The sequence below is a fragment of the Clytia hemisphaerica genome, unplaced genomic scaffold, assembly GCF_902728285.1.
Source record: "Clytia hemisphaerica strain Z4C2 unplaced genomic scaffold, Clytia hemisphaerica genome assembly, whole genome shotgun sequence".
In the NCBI taxonomy this organism is placed as follows: Eukaryota; Metazoa; Cnidaria; class Hydrozoa; order Leptothecata; family Clytiidae; genus Clytia; species Clytia hemisphaerica.
The window spans coordinates 473353-491311 of record NW_027104364.1 but is presented as its reverse complement, the minus strand read 5'-3'; the positions used below and the strand labels follow the sequence as shown (position 1 = coordinate 491311).

The following is a 17959-nucleotide window of genomic DNA, read 5'->3' as shown; positions in this document are numbered from 1 at the left end:
TTTAAACATACCTGATCAACACAACCAAACCTTCTGTCTTGCGTTTACTCTTTCCTTCCCAACAACTTTCATTTTTGCTTATGTAGGTTTTAAAATCCACAATTAATGAACCTCTTATAATAGCTTTATCTGAATAAATCTGGTTGAAAACCTTCTGTCAGGTTTCATTCCGCACGTTTTTTATCCATGTGGTGAACCGGTTTTCCCTTTAGAAGATGGGTAAAAATATATAGCATCTTGAAGGTCAACCAGTATTTTGGGGCCCTAGAATCAGCACTGATAAAACCAAAAATTCTAAATATGAGAAACAGCAAAAAATCTTGGAATTCAATTCCTATCAGCTTGAGTTAATAGTTTAAAACAAAAAATTAACATTATATCTTAAATTTTTTGCTGAATCAGCAAAAACGGCAAATTCTGTAATTTTTTTGCAAAATATAGGAGAAAAACACCTTTAAAAAAGCTTAATATTTTCAGTTTCGGTTAAGCTTTTTTTTTTTTTAATTTTCACAACATATTCCATACATGAATGGAACTATTTTCAAAAGAGATTGGTTTTCAGAAACTTGATTAAGACGTTGTTAAATCAAAATTGTCATTTTGAAAATTTCTAAATTTTCAGTTTGTACTTTGCATCATCGAAAATCTTGAAATATTTTATAAAAATCATAAATTTTGCATGCATCGGGTCGTAAATTTAAGGGAAAACACAAATATGTTCATACTTTCTCCCCCTATTACCACTGGGGTTAATAATTTGACTTCTATATGCATGATTTTTTAATTTTCGGGTGTGACATTGTATTTGTACATACATGGGTTTGCATTTTTACTTGCATGGGTTTTAATTATTTTTTTTGATTTTGGCTTTACATTTTATGTGCATTGGTTTTGAAACTTAAATTTTGGAGAGTAAAAATTAACTTTTGGATGCTTTAGTTTTAATTTTTTAAATTTACTTTACACGCACATTTTACAAGAGTTTTTTATTTTATTTTAAGCTGACAAATGCGTTTTTTACATGCATTTGATTGTCAAATTTTGGGGAGGGATTATTGCCTTATAAAATAAAATAGGCGTTTTCCAAGGGATGATTTTTTCTGCAATTTTTTTAATGATTTTTCATCTTTGAAAATTTGATAAAGTGGCGAAGAAACCACGTTGTGAATATTTAGAATAGAATTTCATCTTACCCCCAGAAAATCATGTGCAGGTAAAATAACAATTATAAGAGTAAATTTTACTTTTCAAATGAATCACATTGTTGAAATCAGAAAAATCTTTTTACACGTGGGTTTTAGTTAGAATTTCAAATTATCAAGCTCGTTTTTTTGTGGATGTTTTTGACGGGCAACAAAATAGAAAAGAAACGTAAATTTTGAAAATGAACTCATAGATACTTAGTCTATGTGTTAGTCTGCGAAGTTACTTTCTTCTGCTTTGTCAAACAAGAAGAATTTTTGAAGGTCCCAAACTGCTAGCTCGTTTCCAACTTTTTCCAACCTCATTTTCTTTTTCTAGTTTTGGAGCAGACTTATTCAAAACATTCAAAACATTTTTTAATCAATTCTGAATTGAAATTAATGAGAAAAAAGTGATGTTTTATATCTAGAGATGTACGTAGTAAAAGACTTTTTTTCTTGATGAAATGGGTGAAAGTTGATTTCATATTATGCTCGAGACTTTTTGGTAAAATTATGAAATTCGTAAAATATCTTCCTTTAGAAGAGTAAAAAGAATAAACCCAAGAAACACAAGAAGTCCAAACGCTTTTATTTACTTCTCAATCCCAATTTTAAGTTTTGGTTCCTTCATTTTAGTCCAACTTTCTGTTTTGTTTTTAATATCAATAAACACAAATTCAATCAAATAATAGCCAAATTATTGGTTTCGTTATCTGTTTGTTTGGCTGGATACGAAATTTCTCTTCTATTTGACGTGACCTGGGAATGAGTTTGACCTGTTCAATATTCAAATTTAACAAATTTTTTCTCAGAAGTGATTTATATAAGATAAAAATGGACGTGAATGAAGTTCGAGTTTCAACCGATAAAGATTTCGAACATTTCCACTCTTTGGTCAACAACGACGACGGTTGGACAAACTCTTATAATAAAAACAACCTCATCGTCAAAACCAGATGGACGGACGAATCAAGAATCAAATTGATTAAGGTATTTTCAACATCTTTTTATTGGTCTAGATATTGAGAGTTCCTCTAGAAACAATCTGAATCTGTGCTTACCGTACTTGAATTTTCGATTTGAATCTTCGATAATGAGTTGGATGGGAAGTAGACTATTAATTTTCGTCTATAAGACTCCAAGGACTCAAAGTTTGTGTCGATCGATCAGTACCCACCAGCAAGACCAATAATTACCAGGCTGTGCTTGCTATAAAAAAACATCGCTGATAACTACTTTCTTTCCACTGTGTAGCTTATGCAATGAAACGAAGGCATGTTTTTAAAATACAATAGAATCTATTTAAATCGTTAACCTCTATAACTGTCTCTTTTATTTAAGTTTCTTGGTTCTTCGTTGGTGGCCGGGTAGCTCAGTCGGTAGAGCATTTGCCTTCGATCCCCGGTCACCGCAAACTCAGCGGATGAGTAGCTTAAATTGGGTAATCTGATCTAGGTGGTAAGTTACTGGGAGTTGAGAGTAGGTGTGGCGCTCCACCTCAGCATTCGATCTCCCAGGTCTAGCGCAAATAGAAAAGGGGATAGACTCCCTCACTCCTGGCTCCGCCGACAGCCACCAGATGAATATACTTACTTACTTCTTGGTTCGAGTTGTGGTGACTCAATGGTAGAATAAATATAAACGAGCTTGACAATTGATCACTTTTTTTCAGGTTTCGTACCCGATGGAGAATGTGACATTAGAAACGCTTTACGATGCATTACACGATCCTGAGTATCGTAAAGTGTGGGATAAAGATATGGCCAATTCTTATGATATTTGTAAATTGAACGATAATAATGTGATTGGATGGTACGCTGGTGAGACACTTTTTCTATTTCTATGTAAAGCCTTACAAATACTCTTTGTTCCGGATTTTCCCTATGATTTCCTCGTCTAAAGGCTCGGAAAATATTGTACGGAAAAATCTCAGAACTCGTAAAATATTTCTCATATTGTACTCGCAACTGTCCGATAACTATTACATATTGTTAACCGGTTACTTTTTCAAAGCGGGCTACACGACTTTTTGCGCAATGCAATAGGTTCTTTTCGCATGACGACGGGCCTACACTGCCCAGAGTAGTTGCCCGTCGTTAGGAAAATTCATTGTGACGTCACTTTTCCAAAGGAAAATGAACAATGCGTTGACATCATTTCTCTCATTTTTTATTTGTGACGTCAGAAATTATAACAATTTTTGATCTCTTTTGGCTTGTTTTTTTTCTCGCTTTTTTCCCCAATTTTCCTGGATAAAGCGCTAAAAAGCAATCGAAGCTGAAGGAAACGGTAAACAAATACAATAATGACCGTTTTTTTTTTCGGGCTTTACTGAAAATATTTCTCAGTACAGCCCTCACTAACCGGTCATTATTGTATTAATGATTGAGTACCAAAAACTTAAAAAATGTGAGACATAAAATTTCACCTTATATTTCACCTATTCACCTATATTCACCTATTCACCTATATCTCCCTTGTGTAAGCCACATTTTTGCTCACTTAACAAACTGTAAGCCACAAATCAGTGCAGCTAATGAAAAATTTAGCCCTTTGCTGGCAATGCTGAAAAGAAAGTATATTTCTGACTGTTTCTATTATTGAGAACTCAACCTTCAAAATTTCTTGGTAGGTAAGCGACATGACCAGTAAGCCACATTTTTTGCCCACACTTCATTTGCTTGTAACTCCCCTTTAAGTAAGCCACAAAAATTCGCCCTTTATGCAATGGATAGCTAATTTCCTCAGCTTAACCATCAAAGCAATCCTAAGTGTAAAAGCCACATAATTTTCCCAAGTTATGGTCAATTTAGTGGCTGACAGTAAAAATGTTACAAAACAGGGGTTTATTTTTGATTGGGATCGCCTGGGAAATGGTCGTTTTCGGGGTGGAATTCTTTTTAGACCTGACTTTTTAACGATTACATATTTCAATTAAATTTAGGGGGTGATTTTGGCCATTTGACAACCCTGGGAAAATCTTTATACAAACTTTCCACCCTGAAAATGGCCATTATCCAGGCCTGGGATTTCTCAGGGGTGTAAAATGGTCATTTTCGGGGTGAGATTTATTTTTCCAAAAATCAGAGATTTGAAAGCCCACACCGAAAATGGGCCTGGAATGGGCCTGACCTGGGATTATAAAATTTTTTCCTGTGATGTGTGCGTTTTTCTGCGACGGAGACGGTAAGGTTCTAATTTGTCTAGATCGTGACTGACTGGACGACGGTAAATCAGCACTTTTAGCTTCTTCGATTTCACGGGTCAGACCTCCGGGTTGTTCTAGTCACCCGCCGTCCTCAAAAGTGTAGATACAAAAACTCTTTAATCATAATACAAGCGCAGTTTGCAATCGTTAACCATCCAAAAGACGCAAATACTTAGTGTTCAATGCAAAGTAAACAAATATAACGGGACTAGATTTGTTGTTTTTTAAGTGTTTTTATAGAAAATTTATATACAAATTTAATAGTAGTCCAACGAATTAAAAAAATTGTTTGTTCAAGGGCAGTGCATATTTACAATAAAAATGATATGCAATACCAAAAATTAAGAGAAAAATAGTTTGCGAAAAATGCAATACGAATTATATAGCAGTGCATTTAAAATCAAAATATACAATGCCTAAAGTTAAAAAAAGTTTAAAAAAGTGCAATACTATTTATATAGCAGTGCATTTAAAATAAAATATGCAATGCAAATTTAAAAAAAAGCTATAAAGAAATACAATATTTAGAAAAACATATTAAAATTTTAATCTTCGGATATCTTCAACATCTTCGTCGGCCATCATATGTAAGGCTCTCAATTTTGATAAGCAGAGATCCAAAGCCAAGGAAGACAACGAAAAGTGTCTGGAAAATGCTGAACCAGTTTGTTCCAATGTCTGTTGTTGATGATTCAGAATTGATTGGTTGAACATTGCTATCCATTCTGTCGAGAGAAGAAAATTTTTGAGAGAAAGTGATTGGTCAATGTTAAGCTTAAACACTGGATTCCCTTTCCATGGAGGAATTAAAAGTTCAATCGTTCAATTATTGATTCTAGGAATTATTTCAAGATTTTTATCGTTAAATATTGCAAGAAAGACCTGTTTTTGTTACTGGTACTGCTGTAATTTCGAGGGAGCGAGTAAGGTTCTATAGCGTACGAGCTAAAAAATCGAAATAAAAAAAAATCAATTGTTTCAATCACAATGCTAAAACTTAAGGTGAACCTATGCCGCTAAAAAGCATTACAACCCATGACCGCTTTAAAAGACCTATATTGTTAAGCCATTTTCTTTGTATGCCAAACAGGGCTTAGAATTGAAACCTGATTTGAAACTGGATAAAGAACTTAAAGTGTACAATAAGCAAAATCGATTTCTTTCACTTACTCTGGAGAATAAATCTTTGAGGTACAAAATAAAACCATAATGGCCACAACAACGGCGCACAAGAGATGTTTCTCTCTTTTGAATTGATAGCCAATAGGTTTGTCACAAACATAGTATCCAGCACAAAACAACAAAATGTAAACAAATTGGAATAATTTGTAATAGTTCAATTTCATTGTTCGAGTTGTCTTTTGTAAGTCTGGTATGCTTGGGATATCGTTAACGGCTTCGACACTGTAAATAAAGAAATTTGGTCAATTAGTCGACTTGTTTCAGGGTCTAAGTGAAACGTGAAGGCTGAATATTTCAAGATGTTTTCCATTCATCTTCGATGCTTTTAAAGAGTATTGACAGTGAGACATGCGCGTTAAAATTTCTGTAGCCTGTCGTCACATGTTGCATTTCAGTTTCAGTGAGAATGTAAAATTTAATGTTGTAATGTTCGAGGTACTCAAGTCGGTTATTGCCAACACCCCCTCACTAAAACAAGGAGGCCGAGAAAGATCACACGGGCGTATTTTGAACGCAAATATTGATTACTATGTATATATGAATTGTAGTAATATGTAAGTAACAAAGAATATCGCCTTTGGTATTATGGAACACCCACAAAAGCGTTACGAGATAACACCCTCGTATCACGGACCAAATGAAACTCCTTCACAAAGGGAAAAATTGGCCGGAATATTGTCTTCACTGAGAGAAATATCCACTGGCTTTAAAATTATTGTCAGATCACTGAGGCAGGAGTGTGAGATATGAAAAATGACTTACGTGTCTGCATCGGAAGTCCGTAAGATCAAGCCGTAGTAAATACTGGTTACCATAGCAACCATGAAAAGCGTACAGAAAATCTTCTGTCTTAAACTCAGCTTGAAATTATATCGGGTAGCCGTCACGTGTACAAGGGAGCCAATGAAACAGATCAGTGCAAAAGCCTTTTGGAACAACTCATAGTGTTTTAGTGCGGTTTGCATCATGTCTGCATTAACAACAGGAGGTTTTTCTACAACGGGCTTCTCACTGTGTAAGAAGGAAAAGAAAATTTAATAAAGAGGGAAGTCTGTCTTTAAAATGGAAAAGTAGAAAATTATGGAGAAGACTAAAAGCGATTGATCGACCTTAGGCTAAACTCCAGCTTTCTTTTTATGGGATTAATTGCTCGCCATATAAAAACCTGCCGTTATACCAGGATCAATTTGGTAAGGATAAGAGAGACGACGAAAAATAGCGAAGTAAGACATCGGTTACTTCAATTTGCAGGACCCGTTTCTTATCAACAATCATATTTGTAATAAGCTAAGCCCAAAAGAACTCGTTAACTCTCTTCTTACGCAGCATCAAGAATTACTTACATTGGAGATGCCAGTATAGCGTGACCAGCCATAACGATAAATACCAATGCTGAAAAGATACCAGCATACTTTTTTAGATTCTTGTGTCCATGTTTGGCGGGAATGTTTCGAATGTATAACGCGAGGGTAATCAGGGTTGCCAATATTACGTGGACAAGTGTAAAGTATTTGAGTCCCATTTTCAATGATACTGTTTCTGGGTTAGGAGTGGGTACCAATGGTTCTGAAGGTGTTGCCAATGATGGAAACCTGAAAATAAATGAAATAGTTTGATTATACGAATGGAAACGAATTACACATGTTTTTCATAAGATTGAAGTTTAACTGAAGCTCAGGACAATTTCAGCCTCAGTTTTTTTTGAAATGATCAAGAACTTTTTTAGTAAGAGCATTTAATTAATTCATCTACTACTGTATACATTTTTTCTTACATAGCTGTATATTACTATCCTGCACTTTTCTTACCCGACAGAAGGCAATAGGGTTGCACTGTACTTACATTTTCAAAACATGCTCCACGATAGAGTGTTTTCCGAAGGTGGAAATGGCGAAAAGGGTGATAGCGCCCAGAACGTATTTCTCTCTGTAGAAATTGTATCCTTTGGGTTGGCGAATCTTGGTAGAGCTGCTAAACTCTGCAACATCTTGACCAGTTGGGTTTCTATTATCTTTGTCGACGCTACGTTCGCTGTCAACTGCTTTAAATTTCTGAAGATTGAATGTTTAAAAAATTATGAAAAGTTCGTAGATTTCACGTTCTTTAAAAAAAATAGAACTATACTGCGATAAATTTAAAGACAATTAAGTAATCCTAAATTGTTTAATCCTAGATGTGTTTGTTTATTCTTAGAATTTGACAAGGATATCCTACGTCTTCCAGCTCCTATGTTTTTGTTAGGAATGCTAACGAATACAAATTTACAATATCAAAGAATCGTTAGATAAATTTTGTCGTGAAAAAACTTACGTCTGCTTGCAATTTTCTAAAGAACATTTTGTTTCTAATTTAACAATCTATTTTAAACAAAATCTCAACTCTTCATTGTGAAATCCAAAAAAACAATTTTTTTCAATCTTGAAACCGTCTGAATTTCATCAATGAAGAAACAATAAATGAAGTTATAAATTTGTCTTTTTAATTTTGAATGTTAAAAAGATATTATTTGACGTTAAATATTTTTAGTTGGAAAGTGACGCAAAAGCACAATTCGAGCATCCTCGTTAGCTAAGTGGGGTTGAGATTTTGCTTTAAATAAGCGTAATCTTTCGGCTCCATTCTACGAAATTGCTCAATTTCTAATCGAGTTCTTAACAACTTTAGGTCGCATGGATTTCGTACTTTTTGTACCCATAACTTAAATAGCCCGCGAAAGACTCATATTATCCCGTACAAAATATAGATATCCTAATTCTTAACATATCAATGAATATTTTCAACACCAAGAAACGGAATGAAATATCCCAACTTACAGTGACGTTCTATAGCATGTCAACCGATATAAAAACGTGCGTACTTTGACAAATTTCCACGTAAGACCGATAATCTGAGCTTTATCCAGATGGCGATTGAATATATACCGAGTTTATCGTTCTACATCTGCAATTTGAGCTCCACTAAGCACATCTCGGGCTTTCTTTGAAATACAAGCTTTGAAACGCAATGCAGATCTTTCGCTGGCTGTTAGCCATAGCATTTTTGATAAAAACTTCGAAAATGAGATGAAAATGTTGCATTTAAATATCAATAATTTGCATATATCATTACAAATCTTAGAATTTACTTTAGTTCAACAAAAGGGAGTTTTGGGAGCTACCACACACAATACCGAGCTTATGTACACAGGAAAAAATCTCAAAATCCCAGGCCTGGGAAATGGTCTTTTTCAGGATGGGATCTTTTTTAACCATGAGACTTTTTAACGATTATATATTTCAATTAAATTTCGGGGGTGATTTTGGCCATTTTACAACCATGGGAAAATCTTTATACAAACTTTCCCACCCCGAAAATGGCCATCATTCAGGCCTGGGATTTCTCGGGTTGGGATTTATTTTTCAAAAAATCAGATTTGAAAACCTACCCCGAAAATGGGCCTTCCCCAGGCCTGGAATTTCTGAGTTACGCATCTGCAAGAATTTTCTTTCAAAACCACAAGTGGTTATTTAGTTAAAAGTGTTCAATTTGTAACTGAACAAATCGGTCAGTGTGTAACACAAAGCTAAAGGTCAGGCGTCCGCCCGGCCTCATTCGTTCGCAATGGACTTATGTCGCATGGGCTCAGTGGATCGGTGAGACAGGTTTGAGGTCAGTAAGTTGACTCTCAAGTGCAGCTCCGATGTTCTGACAAAGTGCCGGGATTATCAAAGTAGCGCAAGTACACGACAGAGTTGTTGGGTAATGCAGATTTCCTGAGAAATCGTCACTTTACACCCTGAAATTCGGAAAAGTAGTTGTTGTTTCACTTTTCTAGGGAAAATCCCAACCCCGAAAATGGCCATTTCTCATCCCGAAAATGACCATGTTGTGGTTTAATCTAATCTTTACAACAGACAGATCTTTTAGGCCTTCTCTATCCCACGAATAGCTTATATGCATACCTAGTACAATGTATCTATTGCAAGCTAGCCTTAACATGAACTGAATTTGACATGTCATCCATTTTGCAATCTAATTTTGGTGAATGACAGAATAAATCGACATATTTTTTCGCAAATTAAGATTTAAATCAATAACTAGGGGTTATTTTTGAAATTTATGTAGAGCCTTCATTCTGGTGAGAATTGCGGCAAAGTTATTTCACATAAGGTAATTTATGTATGAACTCTTTTCAGCCAAAATGCCACCACCACTGAAGTTTCGAGATTGGTGTTTATTGAGAACGTGGAAAAAGACGGACAAAGAATTTATGATCTTCAACCATTCTGTTGAACACAACGTAAGTTGGTAATCCAGGAGAAAATGATGTACCTTTTCTTAGATTTGCAACACTGTCATTATTCCCTGCTTCGATTACCTCCCTTCGTTGGCTACGTAAATTTCACAATATTCCTTCGATTTTGATTCATTCATTTCATACTCATCTTCTACCTTCTTCATTTGATAATTTCCATGTTTTTAATGTCGACATTCAAGTATTTTGTTCTTTTCTGGAATATTCCCATATCTCTACCATTGAGGCAAAAGATTCAATCTCAAATTCGGTGACTGAGAAAATTGATATTTTTTGTTTTGCTAATTTTAAAAAACTGAAATTGACCATTTTCTTTTTGTGAGAAGGAGGGTCCTGTCTACAAAAGAAAAGGGCTAATCTCAAAATTTCATGTTAGCAAAGCAAAAAGTCTCAGTTTTCTCAAACTTTAATTTTGAGATTAAACCTTTTGCCTCGATGGCAGCGATATGAATCAGGGAAAGACTGTATTGTTTTCTTGATCTTAAACTTTAAAAGAGCTTAAAACTGTTATCAAACTGATCTTTTTAAAGGCGGTACCTGTTCGCAAGAATTACGTTCGCTCAATATCATACTTGACTGGCTACTATGGTAAAAAACTCGACAAAAACACTACACAAATGATCTTCTTAACGCAAACAGACCCTAAAGGTAAGAGAAATATGGCTACCGTATATCATACCGGGTGTGCCACAAATAAGTTACCCTCTTTGATTTGATATAATGTAGGCAGTAGAAAAGAGATTTTTCAAAGATTGTTTTGGAATCATTCAGAGGAAAGCCTAACTTAAAATTTGGTGTATAATTTTACTTCATTGGTTCAAAAGTTATGTTCAAAAACCTAAAATGTCAATTTAAAAAAATATCAATTTTAAAAAATGTCAAAAAAGGCGAAAAGCGAGTATTAAATTGATTGTAATGAATAGGGACACAAAACGATTTTATGCATCAGGAAATGTATTTCCATTATGTAACAAGCACTTATTTACAAAGTTAAGCATCCCTGTAAATACAGGGTGAATCAGGATGAGCTGCAACAGTTCAAACAAGGCATTTTTCTCAAAACTTTCACCTTCTCCACCTTTCTCAACGATGATGTACACATAGAAAACTTTCGGAAACTCTTGGAAAGATGTTGAAACTTTTTTGGGGGTTGAAGCATTCTGCATCTTGTTTATGCCCAAGGGGAAAACAGAAGTAAAAAAAGCAAGAGAGATAAAGAAAACATAAAGAGTGTTACAAGGAGCAAGACTTTGTACTTTAATGTTTTGGTAAAAGAAGTCCTTTCTCTCATAAAACGATACCCTTGTTTTTAGCCTTTTTGACATTTTTTTAAATTGACATTTTAGGTTTTTGAACATAACGTTTGAACAAATGAAGTAAAATCAAAAATTAATACACCAAATTTTAAGTTAGGCTTTCCACTGAATGATCCGAAATAATCTTTGAAAAATCTCTTTTCTATTGCCTACAATATCAAATCCGAGAGGTTAACTTATTTGTGGTACACCTGGTATAATGTAATATTTTTTTTCAATACCTCTTGCTACCAACTCCCAACCTCTTCGTCCTTTGACTGAATTTTTAGAATGAAATTCTTTCCTTTTCAGGGAAATTACCAAAATGGTTCGTCAATTTCTTGTCAACTTCAATGGCACCTAGGGTAAGAGAATTTAATAGAGGAAAATAAATTGTTTTATAAAACAGTACGAATTGATCAATACACCCCGTTCTCATAGATCCATTGGGACCCTTTCCTTCTGGAAAAATTGGCCAAAATATCGTCCCCACTGGAAAATTATACCCTAATTTTTGTCCCCGCTGAAATCAAATAAGCAAATCCTCACTGCAAAATACTGTGACACTTTTTCCATCCCCACTGAATTTTCTGGCTTGAGGACAATGAATTTCAAAGTCCCGAAATAAGTCCCCTCCTCCTAAAAGCTCAACTCTGTCAATTTGGGCAACTCGCGTTAAAAACACGGGTATGTTAATCCCCATTGAGCTCCACTGGCTGAAAAGATCCTATCGGTTCTATTAGAAGGGGTGTATCAATTTTTCCATCTCTAAAATGACATATTTGTACTGAGAGAAAAACGAAAAGGCAAAATAAGGTTCCTATTCGTTTTATCCAAGTAACTTTTGTTAAAAACTTTTACAGAAATGCACTCTTCTTTTAAACGGCCCTGAAGTAATAATACGGTATGTAACAAAAATCAAAAATATTTTCAAATATGTACAAAAACAATACATTCATTGAAAAGTTACGTAGACAGTAAATCTCATGTTATAATTGTCAAAAACGAGCAAAAAAGCCTTTTTCCTTTACATTGTTTTTATCTGACAGATAATGAAGAAACTCTATAAAACGACATTGGGATACGAGAAATGGCACAAGAAGAGTGGCGCTGCACATAAACCATGGTTGGAGCCTGAACACAATAAACTTCCTTTGTTAGATCGAAAAGACATCCCATCATGCAATTCAAATGATGATGATGGCTTTGAGATGATAGATGAAGATATTGATGAAACAAACGCTGAAATGGAAGAAAAGATATCCAATGGGAGTGATGAATGATAAACACTTTCTGTGCAGTGTGTCCGGGGAAAAAAGGGATAGAATTTAAATCAAAATCCTCACACTTAAAAGGGTTTATATGGCTTGATTAATCAATATCTTTTAAGAGTCCATTTCTAGTCACTTAGAAATTGAATATCTATTAAATGGACAGAAAATTCCATCTTGATTAAATTATACCAGTGAGATAATGAGTGCTGAGGATTTCATTTTATACATGGTGTCCATAAAAAAAGGAGAAAATCAAAACATATTATACAGAATTAGAAATTTTGTGTTTCTTCCTTTTTCTTTTGTAAATACGCAATAAAACAAATCACACCTCTATTTAAAGACATGTTTTGATCTTCTTTTTCTGGACACCCTGTAGAAAGTAATGTTTCACTTTTTTCGGTCACACTGTTCATCGTTCCTTTCCAGTCACATTGATGAAGACATGTACTTATTCTTAAAAAGAAATTTTTTTGCATACATAAAGTAGTCATAATAATTAAATTTTGTGAGAGATTTCACTATTAGTGTAACCGGGGTTTGAAAACCTTGAAAATTGCAAATTTGTACTAGTAATAACATGGTTTAGAGGGTGATTTGGGGGATTAATAACCCCTCGTTTCATTGAAAACATTTCGAAAACATTTTGAAAGGCTATTTCGAAGTGTTTTCAATGAAACGAGGGGTTATTAATCCAAAATCACCCGAGAATACCATGTTATTCCGCGTTAATTATATGGTCAAAAAAAGAATTGAAGAACACTCAATCGCTATTCTTTTCGAACTTATAAAAACATTCGAAACTATAAAAAAACATTCGACTGACACTCTTATTTTGATTGGCTTAAAAATTTCGTACGATATTTTGTTAACCAATCAAAATATCGTACAATACTTTTCTTACAACCAATAGAAATTTTTGTTTACATCAGGGCGATTACAAAAAAGCGGGGCTATTACGGATTTATCGCCCCGCTCGTCCTTTACAAATCTAAGCTAAATGCAATAAACCATATAATTAGCAATGTAAAACATCTATTTTTGATTTTCGGATGAGTTATTCAAAATTTCAAAAGACTTTTCATTAAAGGATAGAGTGGTCGTAACCATAGAGGTATAAAGAAAAACAGGAGTTGAATGTGTCGGTAATTGGTCGTTAAAGTCTTTTGATTTCTTTTATAAAATGTATCAAAAGAAATTCTAAGCTCGCCCGATGAAATAAGACTTTTTAGTAGAACTCAAGTTTGCTATGAACATTCTAATAATCAGTATTGAAGATTCTCGCCTTTTAATATACGAAAATTAGATAAAAATTCGTCCACGAAGCAAGTTTATGTTCCATTTCGCTATCCGTTCAATTTTGTTTTGAAAAGATATTTTCTCAAGCCAGAAAATGAAAAGTTCTTTATAAGCACACACGATTTCAGACTCAATCTGTAGACATAAAGTCGCTGGAGAATTTTGGAGGAAAGTATCAAGCAATAGAGTTCACCTTAAGGAAAACATTGATCGAAAAATCTTATCATTTGATGAAGGATTGCCAAGTTTACAGGCCTTTTTTTAATCCAAATATTTTCTTACACTGATGTCAGAAACAATGAATCTCGTCTCATCTAATTTCTAAAGCTTAAATGAGCCAATAGGATTTCACCTATGGATAAAAGAGCTCATTAAAAATGCACGATATATGAGATTATGAGCATGCATACATCGTAACTTTTTTAATCGTAGGGCGAGCTTGGTTACAATAGCAACTTCTCCTGTTTCTTTATACCTCCATGTCGTAACTGAGCGAATAGATTTCTCTCTTTTGGCAAGGAAAAATTGAAAAAAGATTTTCACGTTCTAAACGTTGCTCCACCACAGGGTCTATAATTTTATCGTAAATGATGATTTTAGGATTAAAAAGATTGTTTGCAGATTGTTTTCACGTGACCACGCTGGCGATCGGTGGCGTGAAAAACATTTTATTATTTGTACTTTGCTTGATATTATCGCAATTTTTTATGTAATTTTATGGGTTTTCAATTTTTATTTCCAAGGTGTAGAAATTTTTTCAATTCTTAGCTTTTACTTTGTTTTTCTATTCCGACTTTTTGGAATAACAGATCGGGTTGTAGTTGACGAAAAACTTTCAACCTTTTAAAATTCATTGTTGGAAATTTTAAAAATGTGAAGCTATTGCTATAAAGATTAGCCTAGTTTAGTTTAGGATATAATTTTCTTTGACGTTTAGAATTTTGGTTTTGAAATTTTTGTCTTATTTATGATTATTGCAATTAAATTATTTGTCATTTATTTCTTATTACTTATTGTGCTTAGAATTGTTTTACAGGGATTTGTTATATTTCAAATAAATAGAAATTTTGTACTTGAAGTGATCCGATTTGTTTATAATGCTTTCTGATCAGCTGGAATTATACCGGTTTTCATGAGTGAGGATTAAATTTCTATTGTTTCTAGCACCAAAAACTCTATTTTTTTAATTTTGGCAAAATTCTTTAATTGCAGTGAATTTTTTTCTATTACTATTGGTTTCTATTATGTTGAACGGTGAAAAAGCGAATTCGGCTATTATACCTTATCGGGGAAAAAATGTCGTCACCTAAGGCATTTTCCCCCGACCAAAATTTCAAATTCGTCACTTTTCCCCGACGAAATTTACAATTTTAGTCACTTTCACCCAAATGAAATGGTTTCCTTCACTAGCTCGAAAATTGATATTGTAATTCGACGTTTAAGGTGGGAGTCACATGAAGCTTTGAGATTTGGTGAAAAAATTATCGATTTCGAGATTTTGCGTGTTTCATGACCCTATACCCTTTCTGAACACACCTTGAAAATTTTAAGGCTGTAGCATTTATATTTCCTGAGATATAAGGTTTTTTCTAGACCCTGATCTGAAGTATTTTCCTTAGCAACGAGAAATCAGACCCGTTGCTAGGGCCCAATTTCTTTATGGCTGATCTAAACATAGGATCATGGCATACCAAACGAAAGATCTTTTTACGCCCTTTTCGGGCGTCTAAGTCAATACCGCCTTTTTTCCGCGGGATTTCCTAATATGACGTAATTAAAGATGGTAACCAAAAAAGTAATATTTTTAAAAAACACACAAATTTGGAGGCTGTCAGCAGTGTTTTTGACTATGAAAGCTGTTTTAATTTGGAAATGTTGGACTGACTGATGACATTTTTAGCTCTTTGATGTCATTCTTTTCAACTAAGGAAGCTTGAGCTAGGTGAAACTAAAGACTTGATTCCCAAAGTCAACGTTTCTGATGAACACCGAAAAACTTTGAAGAACAAACTTTAATGGACCGACAAAGGCATATTTAATGATGTATCTATTCAAAGATCCAAGTGCTAAAGATATTGAAAGCTCCTGGAGGCTGGTTTAATAATTATGTGAGATGAATTATTGAAGGTCTGGGACTATTAGGTCTGGGATTATTTACATTCACGAGGAGAAATTGTCAACATCGCGTGATGTCCAACGTCAAAGTGGATTCTTGTATTACTACAGATAAACGTTAAATTAACTTATAACTGACAGATGCAGTGAGGAAAATATACTATTACATTGAAAATGTTGTTATTGTCAATTGTTGTGAAAACACATTAAAATTGACTTAAATCGATGTTGACGTGGAGTTTGGCGCAAAATTTTAAGGATTGGCGCGTATCACGTGAAAGTGATAATTTAGAATTTCTGAACTATTATGGTATTTCAAAGCCCTTTCTAAAGTATATAAAGTAGTACTTTATTCCATTTTAGTCAAACACAGAAAGAATTTTGTAAAACGGTCGATTTATCACAGAGAAATAGAGATTTATATCTCACTTCTGACTTTACGGACCATTTTCTCAAAATAGGTTTCAGGGGGTTTTCGCATACCTTGGCAACGTTTTTTCAGGATTGGAAAGAGCTATGATCATGAAATTTTCAGGAGTTGCTCCATTTATGGTTTGCTATGGAATGAATGGAGTAGAATTTTGAAAAAATCACTTTTCTTTTCAATTTCAAAACTCGAAAAAACTTAAATTTTCCATTTTTTAGGTTCCAGACCCCCTGGAATGAAATTTTGAAAAAAATTTCCATTTATTCCACAGCTTATCCAAATACTAGCAACCTCCAAAAAAAATTTTTGGAATAGCTTTTATAGATTTTTCTAAAACGCTGCCATAGTATTTTGATAGTGCATTACCCCCTGGCTGATATTACCCCCGTCTTGGCTATTTTTAGAATTTTTTTTTAATTTTTCACATTCTCTATAGTTATATTACATTTCTGGAAAGTTTCATTTCGAAATCTTTTCTGCTTCAAAAGATATGATGAAAAATGTAAAATTTCAATTTTCTCTATCCTTCATGTGACTCCCACCTTTTTAAAGCACTAATTTCGGTTAATAAAGGTGCAAAAAATTTAGATTTTAATTTTGGTTGGGGTTTAAAAAGTCGGGTCAAAGTTTTGGTCGGGGATAAAAAAATCGGGTAAAAGTTTTGGTCGGGTGATAAAATTACGGGGAAAAGATTCGTCAGGGGAAAATTTCATCACCTCCTCAAAATTTTCGTCACTTACCCCCGACATTTTTCTCCCCGATAAGATATTTTGATGTTCATGGTTTCTATTAGAATTATATTAAGTTGATAATCGCACGATGGGTTATTTTTTCTTATTTGGCACGCCCTCAAAGAGAGCAATTAGTATATGTAATCACATGATAACGAGTGCAATTCGAATATAATTGCACGAGTGATTTTTTTGTTATTAATTTTCCGAGTCCGAAAGGACGAGGAAAATTCGAAACAAAAAAATCACGAGTGCAATTTTCGAATTGTACAAGTTATTATGTGATTACGAGCTAATCGCACAATGGCTGTCACTACTTTTTCCCAGTTAGGAAAGTAAATCACAGAAATTACACTGAGAGTTTTATATTTTTCTCTTCTCTTTTTGTCTTTCTTTTATTGTTGTTTATTGATTTTCTTTCTCACAAAATAAATTTCGAATGCAATTAAAACGTTCGATGCAAAAAAAATGTAAGAAAAATCATTAAAATCAATTTTGTAAACATTGGCGCCGCATTGGAGAGTGTGATTAACGATTAATTGCTCTCTACAGAATGCAATTAACGATTAATTGCTCTCTTCGAGGGCGTGCCAAATAAGAAAAAATAACCCATCGTGCGATTAATTGTTAATATTGCATCCTGTAGAGAGCAATTAATCGTTAATCACACTCTCCAATGCAGCGCCAATGTGCACAAAATTGATCTTAATGTTTTTTTCTTACATTTTTTTTGCATCGAACGTTTTAATTGGCATACCGGATAAGTGGGATGGGGGAACCTGGGAACCTAAAGTGGGAACCTAAATGAACACCTGAAAAGTGGGATGGGGGAACCTAAAGTGGGAACCTAAATGAACACCTGAAAAGTGGGATGGGGGAACCTAAGTGGGAACCTAAATGAACACCTGAAAAGTGGGATGGGGGAACCTAAGTGGGAACCTAAATGAACA

At 34.1% G+C, this 17959-nt stretch overlaps 2 protein-coding genes and 1 long non-coding RNA gene across 3 annotated transcripts; 1 reads left to right on the top strand and 2 right to left on the bottom strand.

The window, feature by feature from the left end:
• Positions 1-1973: 1973 nt before the first annotated feature.
• On the top strand, positions 1974-12783 carry LOC136818401 (START domain-containing protein 10-like). The gene is made up of 6 exons (XM_067074738.1): positions 1974-2174; positions 2857-3004; positions 9750-9853; positions 10399-10516; positions 11476-11528; positions 12213-12783. Exons 1-6 carry the CDS (start codon positions 2019-2021, stop codon positions 12444-12446), a joined length of 813 nt encoding a protein of 270 aa, XP_066930839.1. The 5' UTR covers positions 1974-2018; the 3' UTR covers positions 12447-12783.
• Positions 4955-7077, bottom strand: LOC136818393 (uncharacterized). The gene is made up of 4 exons (XM_067074729.1): positions 6918-7077; positions 6337-6585; positions 5563-5796; positions 4955-5117 (listed from the first exon to the last, which is right to left on the bottom strand). Exons 1-4 carry the CDS (start codon positions 6947-6949, stop codon positions 4955-4957), a joined length of 678 nt encoding a protein of 225 aa, XP_066930830.1. The 5' UTR covers positions 6950-7077.
• LOC136818403 (uncharacterized) lies at positions 7091-11481 on the bottom strand. Its single transcript, XR_010848232.1, has 3 exons — positions 11406-11481; positions 7417-7625; positions 7091-7166 (listed from the first exon to the last, which is right to left on the bottom strand). It is a non-coding gene; the product is annotated as an uncharacterized lncRNA (long non-coding RNA).
• Positions 12784-17959: the final 5176 nt, after the last annotated feature.

Coding starts and splice junctions, on each gene's coding strand:
- LOC136818401 (XM_067074738.1), top strand. CDS start 2,019: ATGGACGTGAATGAAGTTCGAGTTTCAACCGATAAAGATTTCGAACAT. Junction 2,175..2,856: donor CAAGAATCAAATTGATTAAG/GTATTTTCAACA, acceptor ACTTTTTTTCAG/GTTTCGTACCCGATGGAGAA. Junction 3,005..9,749: donor TGTGATTGGATGGTACGCTG/GTGAGACACTTT, acceptor AACTCTTTTCAG/CCAAAATGCCACCACCACTG.
- LOC136818393 (XM_067074729.1), bottom strand. CDS start 6,949: ATGGCTGGTCACGCTATACTGGCATCTCCAAT. Junction 6,586..6,917: donor GCTATACTGGCATCTCCAAT/GTAAGTAATTCT, acceptor CTTCTTACACAG/TGAGAAGCCCGTTGTAGAAA. Junction 5,118..5,562: donor TCAAAGATTTATTCTCCAGA/GTAAGTGAAAGA, acceptor TTCTCTCGACAG/AATGGATAGCAATGTTCAAC.